This window comes from Herpailurus yagouaroundi, unplaced genomic scaffold (genome assembly GCF_014898765.1).
Source record: "Herpailurus yagouaroundi ecotype Mexico unplaced genomic scaffold, PumYag 195, whole genome shotgun sequence".
Lineage (NCBI taxonomy): Eukaryota > Metazoa > Chordata > Mammalia > Carnivora > Felidae > Herpailurus > Herpailurus yagouaroundi.
In genome coordinates this window covers 3,487,851-3,509,416 of record NW_024412426.1, presented here as the reverse complement: position 1 = coordinate 3,509,416, position 21,566 = coordinate 3,487,851, and the positions used below count along the sequence as shown (strand labels likewise).

The following is a 21,566-nucleotide window of genomic DNA, read 5'->3' as shown; positions in this document are numbered from 1 at the left end:
CTAGTTTTTCCTTAATGTGTCACTGTGGCGAGTCACTGGGTCTTACTGCACACCTTGGATTCTGCAGGCATCCTAGGTTCCCTGACGTGCTTCCGTGCCACCCTTTCCTGCCTGGCTACCTGCTCCTGTCAGCCTCCAGCCCAGGCCAGGGCCCCCCAAGCACACTGCCAGACCTCACATATTATGGATGGCTGGGTGCTGGGAGCAGAGAGGAAATTGTAGAAGGGGGGCTGCCTTCAGCTGGGGTCTCTAAGCAGTTGGGGGATATTGAACTGTCTGGTCCCTGCCCGGGGCCTCAGGTGCCCAGGGCGGCCCTTCTCATTTCTCACAGGGAGTCCCACGCTGGCTCCCCACTGGGGCAGGGCTTGCTGCGGTCCAGTTGTTCACGTTTTGTATGGCTTCCCTTCTGTGGTGAGGCTGTTGAGGAGGCTACAGCTTTTCGATTTGTAGAAACGACCTTCGTCCCCAGCTGCACGCTGACCTCTCTGTGCACAAACATACCTGCACACAAATGCCTACCCGTGGTGTGTGGCCATCCAGTGTGACAGCACCCCCACTGAGCCGGGCTCGTGCTGACCCCTGACCTGTTCCACCTGGAGGCCCTTGTTCTGACCAGACTCCTTCCAGGAATCATACAGTTACTGAGTGGTCGGGGAAGGCATGCGGGGCTTTTTCGGAGATTAGTGAGTCAGACCTCCAAGAATCTGTAGCGTGAGTGGACACATTTCTGCCTTGTCTTCTGCAGATGAGAACTGGTATGGTGGTCTAGGGTCTTCGGCTTAACCATTCTGAGCCTTGGTTTTCTTTACTGAAAAATGGGAATAAACCAACATTTCAAATATGGGTGTGTGGTGAAGAATGAAGAAGAGTGAGTAGCCCAGTGCGTGGCATGGATGAGTGGCCTTTATCTTCCCTGGCTCCAGGGGCCACATCAGTCATGCCAGGTGTAACTGTGGCCTCGGTTTACCAGATACTCCAGGACTGCCCTTCACTGCTGCCCAGGGTGGAGGGTAGTATGAGGGTGGCAACGTGATGATGCGGCAGCCTGGCACGGGCCTGAAGAGTGATACGATGACAGTCATCAAAACCTCCTCAAATGAAGGCTTCTCTCTGTGCACCACAAAATTGCTCCAGAAAAACAAAAGTGCAAGGAATACCTTTCAAATTAAACCATGTCTTAAGAACACTCTAGAAGACTGGCATTTAAAATAATCAGTAGCAAATACTTTTACACGGTGGTGAGTGGTTTGTGTCACAAATAATCCCCTTCCCTAAATTACCTGTGTGGTAAATGCTAATTTCACGTGTTGGGTTCTCTAAAAGCAGCGATCTAACGAAGAACATTGTGCCTTGGGTTCAAAGTATGTATTTGGGAGAAAGATGTGTATGTCATTTCTCCTAACGTCCAACAAACCAAGAACTCTGGAAGAATATACAGGAGTCTGAAGTTCACCAGAGGCCAGGCAGCAGATCTCCCCCGAGGGTTTCCAGATGTTTCCTGAAAACTAAGAAAGGAAGAGTGAGGTCTCAGGCTGAAGGGAGGCTAGTTCTGGAAACTTGAGGCCTGTGAGGGAGGGAATTAGCTCTGAAGTGCCACAGACCAGGGCCTCTCCTCTCCTCAGCTTCCCTCAGCTGCCTCTCTGCACTGGACAGTGAGGGGGAAAGAGAGGAAACAAGAAAGAAAGAAGGTAAGCACAGCAGAAGGGTGGCAGGCACCTGGGAGCTATTTACATCTGCTCATCATTGGGGAAGTGGATTTAAAACCACCTTGAAAATAGCTGTGCCTCACCCTTGCTCCCCTTGTCTTGAATGTCCTTGAACGCAACGTTGAGAACCCTCCCAGGGCAGGATGCCACCTGGGGCGGGCAAAGCAAGAGCCAGGGGAAGGAGCCAGGCCATCCGGGGCAGTGTTTGCCATCTGCAATGCTGTCCAGGGCAGGCAGGTTGGAGGTTGTATTAATGCCTGTCATGGAGCCTCGGCAGTCAGCAGAAAGTCTAATGTGGTGTTTCCCTCCAAGGCTCCACATGGCGAGAGAATTCTACTATAAACCATAACAGCCATCACATCTACGGCAGGTCAGACACCACGACTGTTATTTCATCCAACCTTCAGTGAAACCCTGTGAGGGAAGCATTAATGTCCCCCTTTCTACAGGGGAGATGCTTGGGGCTCGGGAACTGTCCACAGTCTCATCCGACTTGTGTGTGCAGGGCCACACGCCAGCCTCAGGTCGATGTGATTCGGGAGCAGGAACACAAGAGCCCTGCTTTTCCCTCGCAGACTCTCGCCATGTCACGGTGTTGTGGTAGGTGAGCTCTCTGGGGTCCGGTACTCTCGCTGTGTCTGTCACTCAGTAAATGTTGCTGGTGCAAGTAAAGAGTGAAGAGAAGGGATGTCGAGGAAGCTAATGCAGACATAGCTACTTAATAAAAAGTGTCACCTGGGGTCAAACCAAGAGTTAAACAGACCAGTGTTCTGGCTCTTTTCCGGAGATAGAGATGGAGTCATAACACGTAAAGCTGGAAAGGTCATTTAAGGTCATTAAGGTCACTCTCGATTTGTAGGGCCCAGAGAGATGGAACAGATTCCCTAGGTCACACAGCTCAGCAAAACAGAATGGGGCTCCTAGACATCAAAACCCACTGCTTTTATACTTTCATTCTGCTGCCCCCTGAAGGAAAAAGTGGGAACGTTCTCTAGAAGCTACTCCAGTCCCTTAGAAACACCTATGGCCTCAGCATCTGTGATTAGTTTTAATGTTCTTCTTTACCAGTTGACATTCCCAATGTTCTTAGAGATAACAGATATCCTGAATTGACAACTATCATGAAAAATCATGTAAAATTTGTGAATGTCTCTCTGTCTGAAAGTGTACCCTTATATCGAACACAAGTCAGCCTTGGGTACACTGTCCCTCTCTAAAATGTGGTAGAGATCAGAATTCAACACTGTTTGATTCCAAAGATAAATTTCTTCTCATCCGATTCTTCCTTCAGTTGCTCCACATCAAATCCAAAGCTGTCTCTTAGGCTGCATCTTGCCCTTCTGTTTCTATCAAATGGTTGTGTTGGTCGTAGGGCCAGCCTCCATAGCACCTCATTCTTTCTGCCAGAACATGATTATCTACTCAGCACATGCCATGTCATGCACATTTTTTAAGAAACATATTTTAGCTTCCAATGGCTGGCTATAAACAAAGAATCTCTCTTTTTCTTTCTAGAAATCTTTATTGAGCACTTTAAAGAACTTCCATAATCCCTAACTTCAGATTGCTCCTAGGAATTGTGGAAATGAAACACACAAAGCTTTTTGTCTGCGGTTTGAAATGTTCAATATGCAAATCTCAGAGTTTCCCCGTAAGGGCAGGTTTCTGCAGGTGGACTGGTGTGGAGGTACTAACTGCTCAGTTTAGTATGCAGTGATTTACAGCCCTCTAGTGGGTCTTTAATGTAGCAATTAAAGGGAAGCTGAGGGCATTGAGGTATGGCTTTGTTCTTTTGTTTGTTCCTTCCCTCGTTCATTCATTCATTCACTCATTCATTCATTCATTCATTCAATGTACAAATGCCAATTGAGTGTCTACTTATGTTCTGGGCATGTTTTGTTGATATTGCAGTGAACCAAATAAACAACAACAAAATCATATGCCTTAGTCACTTAAGACAAAGAAGATGGCGAGTAGAACAAATCTGGGGCAAAGATCAGGAGCTTGATTTTGAACATGTTAAGTTGGAGATACCCATTAGTCTCCCAACTAGTTTCTTTTCAAAATTTGTTGGTGCCTTTGGGAACATTGTAGGGCACTGGTGAGGAGCAAACACGGACATAGGGCAGATAATCTCTTTATTTGGGATTTCACCACGTTTGAATTAAAATGGACAACATGAAAAAGTCTGTGAAGACAGTGAATTAGACCTTGGGTGTGAGAGAGAAGTTCAAGCCTTGGCCCCATTCTCACGGAACTGCTCAGCTCTTAGTTTTCTGTTTAACTGTAATCTCAGTTTCTGGCTCGATTCTTTGTTTTCTTCATTCTGACCACAGTTTGTAATGGTTGAATTTCTCCACACATGATGTACACAAGTGTATGTACCTCCTTCACCTCCAGAACTGCATGTGAGTCCTCCTCACTGGGGTATCTCTATCACCCGGCAGGGTCTCAATTTATATTTGCTGAAGGATGAGTTGTGTTGTAATAAGTCAGATAAGATAGATATACATGAGAAGCTAGTGATATAGGCTAGTATCTGGCATATTCTAAATGTGTAAAAAGCACAGTTAATTCCTCTTTTAGGAGACCACAGTGGGTTGGAGGCAGTCAGGGAAATCTTCAGGGAAGAAACTGGGAGTGAGCTGAGTCTTAAAAAAAACGAATGGTGGAAAATGACGGAAGGAGAGAGGAAGTGATGGGGGAAGGGATGTTTCTTGTAAAGGGTTCCTGAACGACCTCCATATGCTCCTCTGCCTCCAGGGTCTCTGCTCTAGTGGCTAGTGGTCTCTGCTACATTGTCCTGCCCCTGACTCGATTACCTGGGCGATCTCCACGGGAAGGACAGTGTTGCAGAGACCCGCCCACACCCGCTTTCCACCTGTCCACCCTCCCCTGTCTCGTGTTTAATGACCACCTAGCATATAGATGCCTATCATTATGCCTGGCACGTAGTAAGTGCTCAACAAATATAAATATTTTTTTCAATGAACATATGTGTCTAGAGGCCCCTCTCCATAATCTTGGGATGGATTTTCCCCAATATTCTCTGCCATCGGGCTGGGGCACTTGAAACATGAGCACTTCAGGGCTCACATCAAATCCTTGAATGACTATTAATAAGCTACTTTCTCATACTTTCATTTAACAAAGATTTGTTGCATGCCTCCGGGATTTATGTTGGCTGCAAGGAGCTTAGAGATGAACTACCATGAGACCCATGTAAACAAATAATGATAAAGTAAGTGTTGACTTATGTACAAAGTGGTCTGTGAACACTGTAGATGGAGAAATTGCTCGTTTTAGCACGTTAGAAGAGGCTTCCTGGAAAACAGGAAAGAAAGCTGGCATTGAATATCGAAAGACAAGTTGTGTCCTCTAGACAGACATGGGATGGTGGAGTGGTTAAGGGAGTAGGTTGGACAGTATTCCAGGCAAATGGTATAACAGGTACAAAGGTGATCGTGGGTGGCGGTGGTAGTTGAGAAGGTATGCCAGGTTTGGGGAATTGGGGCAAAGCATGAGAGTAGAAGCGTGGCCAGAGAGAAGGTATAGGACTGGATTTGGGGCAGGCCAGCCAAAGAGCCCCATGGATGTCAATCTTTAAGAGTTACTAAAGTAAAAAATACAATGCCAATTAACTCAGCCACTTGTAGCTCCTTACATAACTTTTGAAACCTAAATTGGCCTTATTCCCTGAAGTAAGACAGTGTTCTTGAATGTTACTTTAAAAATTCTTCTGGCTGGCAATTCCAATTATGCTATATTCAGTGCATGTAATAAATTCCTTATTTTTAACATAAAGAGGTTTGTAATTCTTATTAATAGAAAAGCAAGTTCCTTTCAATTCCATGCTGAACAGATATTTAAAGAAAATTGACCTATTTATGCACTGCCAAATTATTAGCTTTCTGGTAATGGGCTCCATCCAGGGCTGACCCCCTCTCCCAGGTAGAAATGGGACTGTTGCATCTGACTGGGTGAGCTGGGTGCCCAGAAGAGGCTATGTCTAATGAAGTATTGTCAATTAATTATGTGTTTGGCACCCCCAGATAACCTATTTGGTAGCTCTTACTAATAAAAGAAATTTTCATAGGAGTCTTTTTAAAAATGTTTTATTTTTATTTTTGAGAGAGAGGGAGAGAGAGTGTGAACGGAGAAGGGGCAGAGAGAGAGAGAGAGAGAGAGAGGGAGAAAGGGAGTTGTAGAATCCAAAGCAGGCTCCAGGCTGTCAGCACAGAACCTGACACTGGAGTTTAAACCCACAAACCCTGAGATCATGACCTGAGTCAAACTCAGATGCTTCACCCACTGAGCCGCCCATGGGCCCCTTTTGTAGGAGTCTTAAAGGTAAACTCAACTAGCTCTGCCTCAGAGCCACCATATTCTTCTGGGTATTTCAGGACTTCCATATTCTATATTGAGGTTTTGCACACATCCTGAGGTTTTACACACACCCTGTGCTTGTTCAACAGGACTCTAAATTTGGTGTTCAAAAAGGTAGTCTCTCTAATGATGGATACACCCTAAAGTCATGTGTAAGCTTTAAATCATCTCTATGAGTATCCACAGTTTTTAAATTGATTCTTCTCTTCCTGACCGTTAGGCCTAAAAGAGATAATCTAACTTTTCTGTGCTTTCCTTTCCTCATGGGAAACAACACGAATTCCTGCATTATAGGTTTGTGTTGAGGCATAAACGAGACAACACACGCATAGTGGCTGGCACAGTCCCCAACCATAGCCTGCCCCGGTTCGCGCACCCTTCGGAGTGGTTGTGTACTTTTCATCTCGGTTCTCAGCTCCCACGAAGTCTTCCGTGTGACCCCGCCTAGGCTCGGGGTTCAGGAACCTAAGAGAAGGGCATGCGCACAGAAGAGTGGGTAGTGTGAGGGGTCAGAGTGCAAAGATCAGAAGGCAGCTGGTGGCAGCAGCGTGCAAAGCAGTCCAAGAAGACGTCTCTGGACTTCGATTACTTGGGCGAGCTCCGCCGGAAGGACAGAGGTGCGGAGATCCGCCCACACCCGCTTTCCACCCGGGCCCGCCTTCGGTTTAGCTCCGCCCCTTTCTCCCTAGAAGGGGGATAGCGGCGGACGCGGACACCTAGGCGGACAACGGTTGCCTAGCGAAACGCTTTTCCCAAGATGCCTAGGTTGTTGTGTTCTTTTAGCCAATCAGAGAGGCGAAGCGACCTCACCGTGGGCCAATAGGCTGCCAGGCCGGGGCCCGCGTCGGTTAAACCGGGCTGGAGACTGAAGTGGCCAGATAGGTAGTGTGGCTAGGACAGGTCTCCGAGTCGGCGGAGAGATCTGCGGGAGACCAGGGGGAAACGTCCGGGGGGCCCGGCCATGCCAAGTCGGGCGGAGGACTACGAGGTGCTGTACACCATTGGCGCGGGCTCCTACGGCCGCTGCCAGAAGATCCGGAGGAAGAGCGATGGCAAGGTGAGCGCGGGCAGCCTCCCTGTTTCCGCCCCTGCTGCGGTCTCACCCGCCCGCGGCGAGCGCCCTTGGCCCCCGGGTGGCGAGAGAGCGAGAGGCCTGGGGCTGTGGGTCTCCAGGGCGGGGTGCCTGGAAGAGGCCATCTCTTCCAGGTCTGTGTCTGTCCTGGCTCGCTCAAGGGCTGGGACACTGCGTGTTTTGAGATGTATCTATGTATCTCTACTTTTTTCTTTCTCTTCCCTGTCCCTCTTTCCTGCTTTGACTTGCTAAAGGCCTCTCTTTAGTGACAGGTGGCTGAGTCTTGAGTTCTGTTCAGAGAAGAGTATCCCTCTCGGACGTGGGAAAGAGGCAGGACCCCCAGAACCTGGAGCTTTTTGTCTTGCAGTCAGAACTCACTTAAAATATCCATTACTTGGATTATTGGATTGTTATTTTCCAGTGTGTGTAGGTAGACCTTATACAGGAGGAAACAATGGAGAGGAAACTGCCTGGCTGGTGACGGAAGGATCTTTACTAAGGGCTCTCACCCTGGAAAACTTTGACCGGTTGGACAGTGGGAATGGTCAGGGACTTTGCCTCTGCTCCAGCTTTGACCCAAGTACCTTTTGCTACCGTGCCACAAAGCAACTGAGGGTAGGGGGTTGGAGGAGGCCTAATGTGACTCCACCTCTCTCCCATGGCATCATTTACCCCTTGAAAACTAGGGGAAGTTTATGGAAATGAACTCGGGTTTCTTAAGTTCATTGAACTAAATTAGATGGTAATGACAGTTGTGATCTATTTAATAGAGAAGTAACTTAAAAAAATTTTTTTTAATGTTTATTTATTATTGAGGGACAAAGACAATGCACTAGCTGGGGAGGGGCAGAGAATGAGGGAGACACAGAATCCGAAGCAGGCTCCAGGCTCTGAGCTGTCAGCACAGAGACCGATGCACAGCTCAAACTCATGAACCGTGAGATCATGACCTGAGCCAAAGTCAGACACTTAACCGACTGAACCATCCAGGCGCCCCTGAGAGAAGTAACTTTTAAAAGTTTAAAATTTTGGAACGTTCATTCTTTGTCTTTGAGTATGTAATGAGTTCATTCATACCTTGGAAATTCTTACTTCAGATACTAGTTTGGAAAGAACTTGACTATGGCTCCATGACAGAAGCTGAGAAACAGATGCTTGTTTCTGAAGTGAATTTACTCCGTGAACTGAAACATCCAAACATTGTCCGTTACTATGATCGAATTATTGACCGAACCAACACCACACTGTACATTGTAATGGAATATTGCGAAGGAGGGGACCTGGCTAGCGTAATTACAAAGGGAACCAAAGAAAGGTAAATTCATCTTTTATTTATTTTTACTTATTTATTTATTTATTTTTAAATTTTTTTTCAACGTTTTTTATTTATTTTTGGGACAGAGAGAGACAGAGCATGAACGGGGGAGGGGCAGCGAGAGAGGGAGACACAGAATCGGAAACAGGCTCCAGGCTCTGAGCCATCAGCCCAGAGCCTGACGCGGGGCTTGAACTCCCGGACCGCGAGATCGTGACCTGGCTGAAGTCGGACGCTTAACCGACTGCGCCACCCAGGCGCCCCTAAATTCATCTTTCAAATGTAAGCTGAAAACGGGCCAAGTTTCATTTCTCTTAAGCATCCTAGTTTAGGATTGGGGATGAAGTAGTTATGTGGAAGACTGTTCTTGTATTTGTTCTGTGAGTCCACAGCACTTTAGAATCAACACCCATACCTTACCTTGAAAATAATTTATTTCCCTAGTTGTACACTCTGAAAACTAGATACTTCACATTATCCCATCTTTTTAGTGTTCTTATTCAGAAGTCATATGCTGTGTAACTGCTTTGGTTTCAGACAATACTTAGATGAAGAATTTGTTCTTCGAGTGATGACTCAGTTGACGCTGGCCCTAAAGGAATGTCACAGACGAAGCGACAGTGGTCATACCGTGCTGCATCGGGATCTGAAACCAGCCAACGTTTTCCTGGATGGCAAGCAAAACGTTAAACTTGGAGACTTTGGGCTAGCTAGAATATTAAACCATGATACGAGTTTTGCAAAAACATTTGTTGGCACACCCTATTATATGTCTCCTGTAAGTATTTCAGAACTTAGATACTTTTTTTTTTTTAATTTTTTTTTTTTTCAACATTTATTTATTTTTGGGACAGAGAGAGACAGAGCATGAACGGGGGAGGGGCAGAGAGAGAGGGAGACACAGAATCGGAAACAGGCTCCAGGCTCTGAGCCATCAGCCCAGAGCCTGACGCGGGGCTGGAACTCGCGGACTGCAAGATCGTGACCTGGCTGAAGTCGGACGCTTAACCGACTGCGCCACCCAGGCGCCCCAAAACTTAGATACTTTTTAAACATCCTAACGCTAAGCATTCAGTGGAGGGAAATTGAGGGTTTTGTTTATTTGTTTGCTTAGTAATATACAATAGTCAGGAATGAATACTGTTCGTTTGGAATTTATAGTTTTTCCAAATGGACCACCAGACTCTTAAACTCCTCCATATCAACAATTAAAGTGAAGCTTTTATTGAATGGCTAACCATGTGCCAAGTTCTGGGATTACGAAGATGTAATAGGTTTTGTCTCTGTTCTCAAAAGCAACATGGGCCCTGTATAACACCTCGGACTCATTTAGAGTGTTTGTTCAAGACGCAGAGCCCTGGGCCCCAAACCCAGATCCAGTGGATCCGGATCCATCTGGATCTCTGGGTGTCTGGACCAGTTCTTGCACTCTGCGCCTTTTTTTCCCTTCCACTTTTCATTTTGAACATTGCCTTTCAGTAGACTCTCTAGATGATTCTTGTGCATGGAGATTCAGGGCTTACTTCAGATAATGTGTTTTTACAGTGTTAGCTTCTTGTACTTGTGTTTTTGTTGTTGTTGTTGCCTTTTCCTACAGTGGAGCTGCAGCGGGCCCACTTTACTTCTCTGTTCTCTCTGTTGCTAGATATTTTGTTTCCAGAATTTCTTACCATTCTAAGGAGCACTGCTCTGCACACCTTTGAATGCATTATTCATTCTTCCTTTTTGGTTATTTCCTTGGCATGTAGCTCTCAGAAGGGTATGAACTAGGTCAAAGGGTATGAACTGTTTATGACTCTAGATATTACCTGATGGCTGTTAAAAGCTTGAAGCAGTTGGGGCGCCTGGGTGGTGCAGTCGGTTAAGCGTCCGACTTCAGCCAGGTCACGATCTCGCGGTCCGTGAGTTCGAGCCCCGCGTCGGGCTCTGGGCTGATGGCTCGGAGCCTGGAGCCTGTTTCCGATTCTGTGTCTCCCTCTCTCTCTGCCCCTCCCCCATTCATGCTCTGTCTCTCTCTGTCCCAAAAATAAATAAACGTTGAAAAAAAAAAAAAAAAATAATAAAAGCTTGAAGCAGTAAGTGCTATCACTAATGTGTTGTTTTTGACTAAGATTAGACATTGCCAGAACAGTGTCGTTTTCGCACTGGATCAGATTCTAAATAGAAAGCCTTTAACATAAAGGAAAATTACCCAAAAGTGGTTCTTGGAAAATTTGAAACCTGTGTAATTCTTTTGTTCCTTTTCCCTCCTGCCCTTGTAATTAGATCGGTTCAGCCTTCCCTAAGGCATTGATTGTCAGGAAGTGGTATCAGACTCACCTGTTGGGGTTTAGAACACCAAGAAGCTTCCTGAAGGTTTTGGTACTACTTCTGTGCCCATTGTTGACAATAAGAACTATGGTAGACTAATACTGTAAGTGTGGAAGAAAGGAAAATACTTAAAATAGGAAATGAGAATACTAGTTAATACTGTGATTTATACTGTGGACTAAGAGAAAAATACATACATGGATAATTCAATTAGCCATTTATGTCTATATCCATTTACATGTGCACCAGATGTATGTTTTGGTTATTCTGAAATTTTCTCTGGGTTTTTATTTTATTTTATTTTATTTTATTTTATTTTATTTTTTGCTCTGGTTCTTTCAAAATGGAGTTCCTACATTATGCATGCCTTGAGGGTAGAGGTCTCATAGCCACCTTTGAATTATCAGCACCTGATCTATTGTAACACAATAACATTTGTGAGTGAAATGAATGTGAAAGTGAAATGAATGTGAGTGAAATGAAGTGAATGAATTATATGCGACAGAGTATATTAGGATAAGATCATTGCCTTTTTTCCATTATAAATTTGAAGATAAAATATAAAGTACCATCTTCATTACTGTGATATAAGATCTGACATAAACTGGATCTGTCTTTTGAATCTGATATTTTTGTACAGATATAAAACGTTTTCCTTTTTTTTTCCTTTTTTCTTCTCCAGGGCAATATTACCAAATGTTAAGGTTCTATTTTTGTTTCAGGTTATTTTGTAAGTTTTAAAACAAAATAAACTTTTCACTCCTCCTACACTTTTACCCTTGTTTCCCCCTTTAGGAGCAGATGAATTGCATGTCCTACAATGAGAAATCGGACATCTGGTCGCTGGGTTGTTTGCTGTATGAATTGTGTGCATTAATGTAAGTGTGAGGAAAACAGCCTTCTGGTCTGAAGTTTATACTCACAAAGGTTTGTCCCCTTTCACTGGGTTCAGCTTTTTGAGCATCCATGCGTATTTGAGCCTGAAAGAATCATATGCTGGGTTAAAATTAACATAGATGGGTGGGTTAAAAAAATTATTTGCAAATTAATAATATAACCCCTGAGGCTGGTTCATGCTTTTAACCTGGAAAGATGCTTCCCTTGCTAGACTGATACTTAGCTCAAGGGAGAGCACATCGTCCAGACTTGTGGAAGAAATGAAACAAAAATCCAGGGGAGAGGCCTGGGAATCTGGAGAACTAAAAAGAGCTCCCATTCTTTGCCATTTTTTTTCTCTGCCTCCTCTTTTTTTCCTTCTAAACTATTCTGTAGAGCAGTGGTTCTCAGGAAACAATTTTGTCCTCCAGGGGACATTTGACAATATCTGGAGGCATTTTCGGGTGTCACAGCTAGGGAGAGCTCCGGCATCTCGTGAATAGAGGCCAGCAATGCTACGAAACATACCACATGCACAGGACAGCCTCCCTAACGAACATCATGTGACCCTGAATGTCGGTAATGCCAAGGGTGGGCAGCTTAGCTAGGGATGACAATCCCAGAAGAAACATGAACACAAACTGCAGCTTAAACTGTGCTTTTGATTTGGCTCCTATTATATATTTTCATTTCTACATTAAAAAAAATTTTCCCCAGGCCTCCGTTTACAGCTTTCAACCAGAAAGAACTAGCTGGGAAGATTAGAGAAGGCAAATTCAGGCGAATTCCATATCGTTACTCTGATGAATTGAATGACATTATTACAAGGATGTTAAATTTAAAGGTAAAGAGTGTAAGATTACATTGTCTACTTCTATCTCTCAATTTCTCTCTTGAAGCAATGTGACTGAAGAAGCATTAGCTATAGTTCCTCAGCTAAATCTACTCTGTTAAGGGAAGTGAAAACATGTAAATTTGGCAAGTGGTGCGTCCTTGCCGGCCTACCTTCTGTGCTTTCTTCGTGCCTCCTCCCTCTCTCTGCCACACTAACAGATGGTGGCTGGCAAAACAGGATTGCAGAAAAGCTCCAAATCCTTGGTTCCCTTGCCTACCTCAACGCGGCAGGTGGTAAGGGAAGGGGCCACAAATGAAACTTCATTACCCAGCCTCTCGCTCCAGCCGAGAGATTAGAGACCAGAGATGGAGTGGGGGAGGGGAAATAAATAAAGAGATTGTGTGGAAAAGACCTGGTCCTGGGATGGGGAGGAAGATGTCCTAGGGTCAGGTTGATGTGAGAGTAGGAGTTAAATGCTGTGGAATTACAAAGAAGGAAAATGGTGAAATAACAGGACTGAAGGTGGGCAAGGGAGGGTCTTGCTTAAAGTAGTTTTGAGATACAAGGGCAGCACTTGCCCTAAAGCAGCCCTGGCATGCCACCAAGCACCAGCTTAGGGATTGAAAGGTTAAGGGGGAACAAAGGTTAGTTAACGTCTGCATTACCTTGTGGACCCAGAACCTCATGGGTTAAAGCCACTAGTAAACTTCACCTTTCTAGGTGTTTAAGACCCATCCATAAAGCCCTTTCTTTTGTCTTAGAAATGTATGCTGTTTTTAACGTACCTGCTCTTTTCAGATGAGTATTCTGTTATGAAATCTGACTGCAACACTGAACATTGTTCCCCCCAGGATTACCATCGACCTTCTGTTGAAGAAATTCTTGAGAATCCTTTGATAGCAGACTTAGTTGCAGAAGAGCAAAGAAGAAATCCTGAGAGAAGAGGGCGGCGGTTGGAACCGGAGAAGGTACAGGATTCCAGCCCTGTCTCGGGAGAGCTGAAACTAAAGGAAATACAGTTACAGGAGCGGGAGCGAGCCCTCAAAGCACGAGAAGAAAGGCTGGAGCGTAAGTCTGAATGGGGGCGAAGCAAGGGAGCGCCACAGAGGGCTGTTCTGATGTGTGTGAGATCTCTGAACAGAGTATTTGATACGTGGATGTTCTATCAGAGCATTCTGATAAATCCCGAGACACCGAAATACGTATTGGAAAATAGTAAATGAAGCTTGCCAGCATTTCCCTGTTGAGCCTCTTTCTTTCAGATCGAGTGCTCTTACAGTGTCGGTCACTGACTGTGATGACCCTGACGCAGTAGCCATTATATGTTACTGTGGAGCTACTTTTTCTTTCTCTTCTTTAATATATTTATACCCTACACTGTTTCCATCGGAAAAGAGGGTTTAAGCATTTGCTGCCTTCCATAATAAAAACCATCGCTTCTATCTTCTGATATGGCTGGCCCAGCACAGCCCAGATGTAAAACTCTATTGCATGTGGGACTAGATATGTTTGGGCAATTCATTAAAGCATGTGGGTAAAGATGTTCTAGGTCTGTAAGTCTTAGCCTTGAGTAGTAACTGATTAGGTACTAATTAGTTTTTGATGCCGAAAGTCTGTCTACTTCACCAAAGTAAGAGCTGCTACCCAGGATGTAGATTAAGCAAAGTAGCAACAGCAGCGAGGCTCTTCATGTTAATGTCAAGGGCCAGGAGATGGAGTCATGACCGTCTCCCGTCACCCTCACGGCTCACTTGATTTTGCTTCTGCGGCTTTATGCACACGCAGCCGAGAGATAGCATTCTATTTAAATGAACGTACAAGGCATCCCATACATGCATTCATGTTTTTACTTCCTGATGATATTTGTTTAGTGCTGTGAGCTCTGCTTTCTGGAGGCGTATAACCTGCGCTTACCCAGAAACCTTTTTTTGATGCTTTTGTCAAAAGAATTTGTAAAACAAAAACTTTCATTAAAACCTTTCCCAATGTTTTGTGGTTTCATAGAGCAACTGAAGTCTGAACTTTCTGAATTCTGGGCCATGAATTAAAAAAATAGCCTTCGTTACTGATCTAAAGAAGTACCTCCCGAGTTGTGGTTTATTTCCGCTTCTATTTGGGTGCTCTCATTGACCCAGAAGAAGGAGGGTTTGTTCTGTGAGGCTAGGCAATGCCTGGAAAGTGGACTATTGCCTGCTTTCAGTGCAGAGCAGAGATGGCTTTCGTTGTTTATTTTCCCAAATGAGTTCCTCTCAGACAACATGACCAAAAGTTGATGCTGACCTTGTATTTGTGCTTAAACCAGTCCTTACGAGAAAACCTAAGACAACACACAACATACTAAAGTGCTGAATCAAAACCTAGCAATCGGTTGACCAGGGTTTATGGTACGGAACCTTTTGCACTGCTGGTCAGGCGTGCTAGGCTGCGTGATGAGGAAAAGTGGTGGGATTACCAAATGTGAACCGTCTTAAACCCATAGCCACTTGTTAATATCTTTCTTGTTCCATTGCCTTTTTAAAGAGAAGGAACGTGAGCTTTGTGTCCGTGAGAGACTGGCAGAGGACAAGCTGGCTAGGGCGGAGAGTCTGTTGAAGAATTACAGCCTGCTGAAGGAGCAGAAGTTGCTGTGTCTGGCGGGGGGTCCAGGTATGAGAATTCGCCCCGCAAACAGAAGCTGCCACCACAGATGAAGAAATGGCACCGGTGTCGCTGCCGTGGGGCTTTGATAGCCCTTTTAATTTACGAAGTCTCGTATTTTAAGATGGAGTGCATTGAATATATGCATCTTAATAGAAATAATTTTGTTATAGCAACGATTTACTTAATGGGTTCGTAGACTTGAGGCAATGAGCCATAATGATTTCATCTTCAATTTTATTTACCTCATGGAACTACATGTTTAGTTTTTTTCCTACTTAGGTTTTAAAGCTAGGACACTTAAAAAAATGTTGTGCATTTCAGATTTTTCTTTTGGTATATTACCAAAATTACTATACATTTCTCTTCATTTTCAAACAAAAATCCTAGCATTTTACTCTTGCCACATGAGCAGATAATATGTGCCACATCTTTCATAGAAAGTATGGCTTAGGGGCACCTGGGTGGCTCAGTTGGTTAAGCATTGACTCTTGATTTTGGCTCAGGTCATGATCTCATAGTTTGGGAGTTTGAGCCCCACGTCAGGCTCTGAACTGACAGCGTGGAGCCTGCTTGGCTCCCTCTCTCTCTCTCTCTCTCTCTCTCTCTCTCCCCCCCCCCCCACTTCTCCCCCATTTGTGCTCTCCTTTCCCGCTCTCTCAAAATTAAAAAAAAAAAAAAAAAAGTATAGCTTAAAAGGTGTGATAAACTAACTGTAGAATAGGCCATCACTTTTGGGTCTTTGCTAAGATCCCTGCAAATTGAAACATGTATTTGGGGCGCCTGGATGGCTTGGTTGGTTAAGCGTATAACTCTTGATTCTGGCTCAGGTCATGATCTCACAGTTTGTGAGATTGAGCACCGTGTTGGGCTCTGCGCTGACAATGCAGAGCCTGCTTGGGATTCTCTCTCTCTGCCCCTCCTCCTCTCGCTCTTTGTCTAAAAATAAATAAATAAATAAATAAATAAATGAACATTTAAAAAATTGAAACCTGTATTTGTGAAAATTCAGTTGGTTGATATCTACGTATGCCCTTTGTGTTTCCCTTGTTATTCAGAGTAGACGGTTTGTAGACAGTCAGCCTTCCCAGGGCTCTGCCTTCATGGGCCCTGGCCTGTCGCTGTGCTCCAGTGAGAAGTGGTTGGTGGGTGTATCAGCGAGCCAGTCTAATGGGCCTTCTCCATTTCACAGAAACTCTACGTCTTATTTACCCTACTTTTTTTATTTTTTTTTATTTTTTTTTTCAACGTTTTATTTTTTATTTTTGGGACAGAGAGAGACAGAGCATGAACGGGGGAGGGGCAGAGAGAGAGGGAGACACAGAATCGGAAACAGGCTCCAGGCTCCGAGCCATCAGCCCAGAGCCCGACGCGGGGCTCGAACTCACAGACCGCGAGATCGTGACCTGGCCGAAGTCGGACGCCCAACCGACTGGGCCACCCAGGCGCCCCTTATTTACCCTACTTTTTAAAGAAAAAAATTTTTTTTAATGTTTTTATTTATTTTTGAGACAGAGACAGAACATGAGCAGGGGAGGGGCAGACACAGAATCCGAAGCAGGCTCCAGGGTCTGAGCTGTCAGCACAGAGCCTGACACGGGGCTCGAACTCACAGACCGTGAGATCATGACCTGAGCCGAAGTCGGACGCTTAACCGACTAGGCCACCCAGGCACCCCATACCCTACTCCTTAAGATTATGGAAAGTGCAAAGTGTTAAACCTCTTTTCTCTAAATTTCTATGTGACATAAATTATTTTTTTAAAGTGTTTTGTTGGTTTTAAAAGTTGAGTATCTGAATTTTCCAGTGAAACTTAGGCAGAGTTCTTATGGCTCCCTCCTACCATGTAGGACAGAGTTTGTGAGGGCTATCATTTCCACCTGGAATTAATTGAGAGAGAATCTGGTTACTTCAGTGAGCACGATAGCATTTTGTAAATGGAACAGACAAAACTAAGTTAGTTTGATGGTTATAATAATATTATAGTGGTAAGTGATGGAAGTAAATGAAACAAGAATTATATAAAATTTAGGCTTCATCTCTTTTGAAATAACTTCTTTTTTCTCACTATTGCTACCTATTATTTCAGTATTTTTATGATATTTATTCCAGCTTTTCTCTTTATGCCCCCCCCCCAAGACAAAGTAGGCTGAAATTGTAATCAATGTGGTAGAGTGAGGAGAAATGTTCCCCTGGGGGAGTTTCATGCATCAAACCTGTTGTCCAGAGTTATAGAAGGCCCTGCTGGGTCGTCTTCTCCAGGGAAGGACTTGATTTACATCTTGCCCTGAGAGTCTGAACAAAGGCAGAAGAGAGCTCAAGCAGGATGATGCATTTCAGTGCAGGATGTATAAATAGTCGGGATCCACCTTGTTGCACACCGTGGCATATACTTACATTACAGTGAGCTTTAGGAATCAAGTGTCCCCTTGGGGCTAGGAGGTACTTTATGGCTCTGAGCACTGAAAGCACCAAAAGCACCAAGCCTATCAGAGTCATAAAATAAACAAAGCAGGAGGAAACGGTGCCCTGGGCACTCAGGATGGCTGGAAGTATCCTCTCCCCACCCTCGGGCTAGAAAATTCACGTGGAGGAAGATGTAATGCGTCAAACTCATCTCAGTAAGCAGCAGCCTCTCTTTAAAAGCTCTTAGTCTATTTAATGAAATGCTAACTTTGGGAAATACTAATTCTTTTTCTAAACACTTCTTTCTTATAGAACTATCCCATCAATAGGATTTACAGTGTAAATGGTTGGCTTATGAATGTACAGGTATTGGTGACAATAAGGGTGGATATCTTTCAAACAGTGGAGTTAAGTGTAAAAGCAATCAGGTTTGCTTTGCAGCAGGAACACTATGAAATAGGAGGTCCCAGGGGCGCCTGGGTGGCTTGGTAGGTTAAGTGTCCGACTTCGGCTCAGGTCATGATCTCATGGTCCGTGAGTTCGAGTCCCGCATCGGGCTCTGTGCTGACCGCTCAGAGCCTGGAGCCTGTTTCAGATTCCGTGTCTCCCTCTCTCTCTCTGACCCTCCCCCCGTTCATGCTGTCTCTCTCTGTCTCAAAAATAAATAAACGTTTAAAAAAAAAATTAAAAAAAAAAAAGGAAATAGGAGGTCCCAGGACAACTGGAAGGCAGCATTTCTCTGTGCAGCCAGCTCCTACCCCAGGGCCTTCCATTTGTTCCACCTAGAACATCTTCCTCCAGAGAGCCACCTGGCTTCTTCCTTGTCTCTGCTCAAAAGTCCCCTTACTCTGCAGCTTTGATCCCCCAGCACTTCTGTCTCCCTTTCCAGTGTTACTTTTCCCCCACATATCACCTCAGATACTCCTCACACGTGCTAGTTTACTTGTTTGTGGTCCGTCTCCCCCTACCAGAATGGGGCCTTTAGTCCACGATGGCCTGTACAGTGAGCTCAGTAAATATTTGAACGTATTTCCTTTAAACGAACACAAAGGAAAAATAAGAAGATTCTGGAATTCAAAACTGCAAGTCGCCACTCCCAGATAGTTCTGTCAGTAGCCAATAGTGTAGCCACCTCACGCAAATTTTTCTTCATGTAAAAGCTACAATTCACATATTTATCTCTTCCATGCTGACTTTGCTCAGGTCCCTTTTGAAACAAGTTTCTGGTCGTTAAGCTGCTTTGAAACGAGTGTTCTTGAATGTTTAACCCAAACTATAGGTGCCATCTGTAAGAAAGACCTTCTGCTTCTTACTTTTCTGGAAGTTATGTGTTCTAGGTAGAATGGCACTTGTTTTCAAGGGTAGAAATAAATCACATTGATTTCCAAAAGTTTTGGTTGTGGCCCATAATCCCCAATGCATTTAACCTTAAGAGTTGATTGTTAAGAGGATAAAACATGTTCCTTGGCACATTTCAGGATTATTTTTCAATGCTGTGGGTTAAAAGGTTGATTGATTTCTGCCAGCATCATGCCCCTCACCCCCTATCCCAGAGAAAATAACACAGGTCCCCAGATTTCAAATATGAACTGAATAAATATTTTGGGGAGCACCTACGTGGGTGGCTCAGTCGGTGAAGCAGCCAACTCTTGATGTCGGCTCAGGACACGATTCACGGTTCCTGAGTTTGAGCCCCATGTCAGGCTCTGCACTGACCGTGTGGAGCCTGCTTGGGATTCTCTCTCTCTGCCCCTCCCCACTCGTGCTGGTGCATTTTCTCTCTCTCTCTCCCTCAAAAATAAGTAAAACATCCAAAAAAGAGAAAAAGAGAATAAATGTATTTGAGAAATCGGCTAAGTAAGGAGAGGCTGAACTTACCCTTTTTTTTTTCTTTCTAAAGAACTTTTTGATCTTCCATCCTCGATAATTAAGAAAGTTCATTTCAGTGGGGAAAGTAAAGAGAATGTCAAGAGGAGTGAGAATTCTGAGAGTCTGCTCCCCTCCAAATCCAAGTGCAAAGACCTGAAGAAAAGGATTCATGCTGCTCAGCTCCGCGCTCAAGCGTTGTCAGATATTGAAAAAAATTACCAGCTGAAAAGCAGACAGATTCTGGGCATGCGCTAGCCTCTAGCCTCGCAGAGACACGGAGCTGTGTCCGTATTGAACATTGCCTGCCCTCGAAAGACTGATACTCAACTGCTGTAGCTTTACTCACCTGGTTCCGTGAGCCGTGCCATTTTGTACAGTGAGGCAGGCCTTGCTGGTTCTTCTGCAACCATTGTACAAAATGCCCACACCTTTCATTTCTCTTTCTTTTTTTTTTTTTTTTTTTTTTTTAAAGAACACTTCATAGCAAGAATGACATTTTCTTTGTGGGTTGGGCTTTTAATGCTGGGTGTGATTACTACTGGAACGGGAAGCGTTACATTCTAAATGTTGGGGGAGAATAACGTCAGGGAGAAAAAAGTACTTAGGGGTAGCTTTGAACTACTGAGTGTTGTGCTTGCGATAGTCGTGCCTAGATTCAAGGTTGTACATGTTCCTGAGCTTAGAACACCTAATTGGATACAGATCGGTCGCTACCTATGGGACATCTCACTTGTAAGTATCCCATTGGTCTGCAGTGCCAATCTGTCACCTTTGGTGAAGTTCTTCACGGTGATGTCTGAAGTCTTCCTTTTTATCCTATTTGAGAGTGTATGAGCTGGCTGTCATTCACCCACCTGTGACTCCCTAAATAAAGGAATTCTTTAGTTTTCCTATATTTATGTTTCTTGCATTTGTTGATCTCTTAGTTGAGGGAGTCTGTGTATTTATGATTCACAGGCATTGGCAGAAGAGGAGAGAACATCAGTCTCACCGGGTTTTGCTCTCTGATGGTCTTTTACTCCCCATTTCATCAGTCTGTCTAAGCCGGCAGTCCTTAAGGAGGGGTGATTCCGCTGCCCCCCCGCGGGGGACATTTGGCAGTGTTTGGAGACTGATCATGGGGGGGCGGGGACTGCCTGCATGTAATGGGACTACGATGCACAGGACAGTGCCCGTCACAAGATGTCAGTAGTGCGCGCTTGAGAAATCTGATCTAGGCTAAAACTTGTTGAAACATACCCCACCCTGGAAGGAAACTTATTTTAGTTTTGACGGATCTTTTTTTTTTTTTTTTTAACGTGTCTGACTTCTAATATGAATTAGCAGTGTTTGCTGTGCCTGCCACATTTTGCATGTGATGTTTTCCTAGCAATGCTAATCTTTTCGGCTTAATGAAATAAGACCGAATTATGAAGGGTTAATAATACATGGGAAGAAACCGCTCCTGTATTGTTGGCTACTTTATTGCAGGTTTATCACACAGTTGATAATGCAGTGCCATCAAAGACAAATGATATTATCGAAACAATCAGAAACTGATATCCATGACTTTGTGGTATCCCCACAGATCAATCCCAGCAGGACCACTTTGATAAACATGTTAAGTATAATTTGTAGGGCCCAGTGCGAAATAGAAATGTAGGGCTCTTTGTTCAAAAAGCAGGAAACAAGTACCATTAAAAGTACAGTAAAAGACTTGTCCTCTCTTCCAAGGTCTCTGTCTCTCTGTTTATTGTGTTATTTGCTACTTAATGTTTTAAGAAAAAATTTTAAACTATTGTGAATTTTCATACTCCTCTTTTATATTGTGCCATGGCAGTTTTAAATGCAAATAGCACATTCTGCATATGTGTGGAATCACTGACCTGTAATTTGTATTCTGTGGCTCATCCAGGAGGGTGCCCCAAGCTGAGCATAAGAGACACAGATCCCTGTCACTGGCATCTGGGGACCCCTGGCCGGTGCTTGCCAAGTTCCTTGTCCCTCCAGCCTCTGGACCTACCTACAGTCCAGCCAGGCATCTCCCCCTCAAGCCACTGCCCCAGCATACGGCAGACAGGTCACTCCCAAGGATCTTTGCATCTCCAAGCTGGGATTTTCTTTGTACCTGCATAAGGTACATCGCCCCTGTCAAGGCCTCCAGCCAGTTGCCCA

General features: G+C 44.5%; 1 protein-coding gene across 1 annotated transcript; it reads left to right on the top strand.

Moving 5' to 3' along the window:
- The first annotated feature begins 6,886 nt into the window (after window positions 1-6,886).
- On the top strand, window positions 6,887-20,307 carry NEK2 (NIMA related kinase 2). The gene is made up of 8 exons (XM_040446388.1): window positions 6,887-7,149; window positions 8,262-8,479; window positions 9,017-9,257; window positions 11,585-11,667; window positions 12,383-12,509; window positions 13,352-13,568; window positions 15,021-15,146; window positions 19,444-20,307. Exons 1-8 carry the CDS (start codon window positions 7,054-7,056, stop codon window positions 19,665-19,667), a joined length of 1,332 nt encoding a protein of 443 aa, XP_040302322.1. The 5' UTR covers window positions 6,887-7,053; the 3' UTR covers window positions 19,668-20,307.
- Window positions 20,308-21,566: the final 1,259 nt, after the last annotated feature.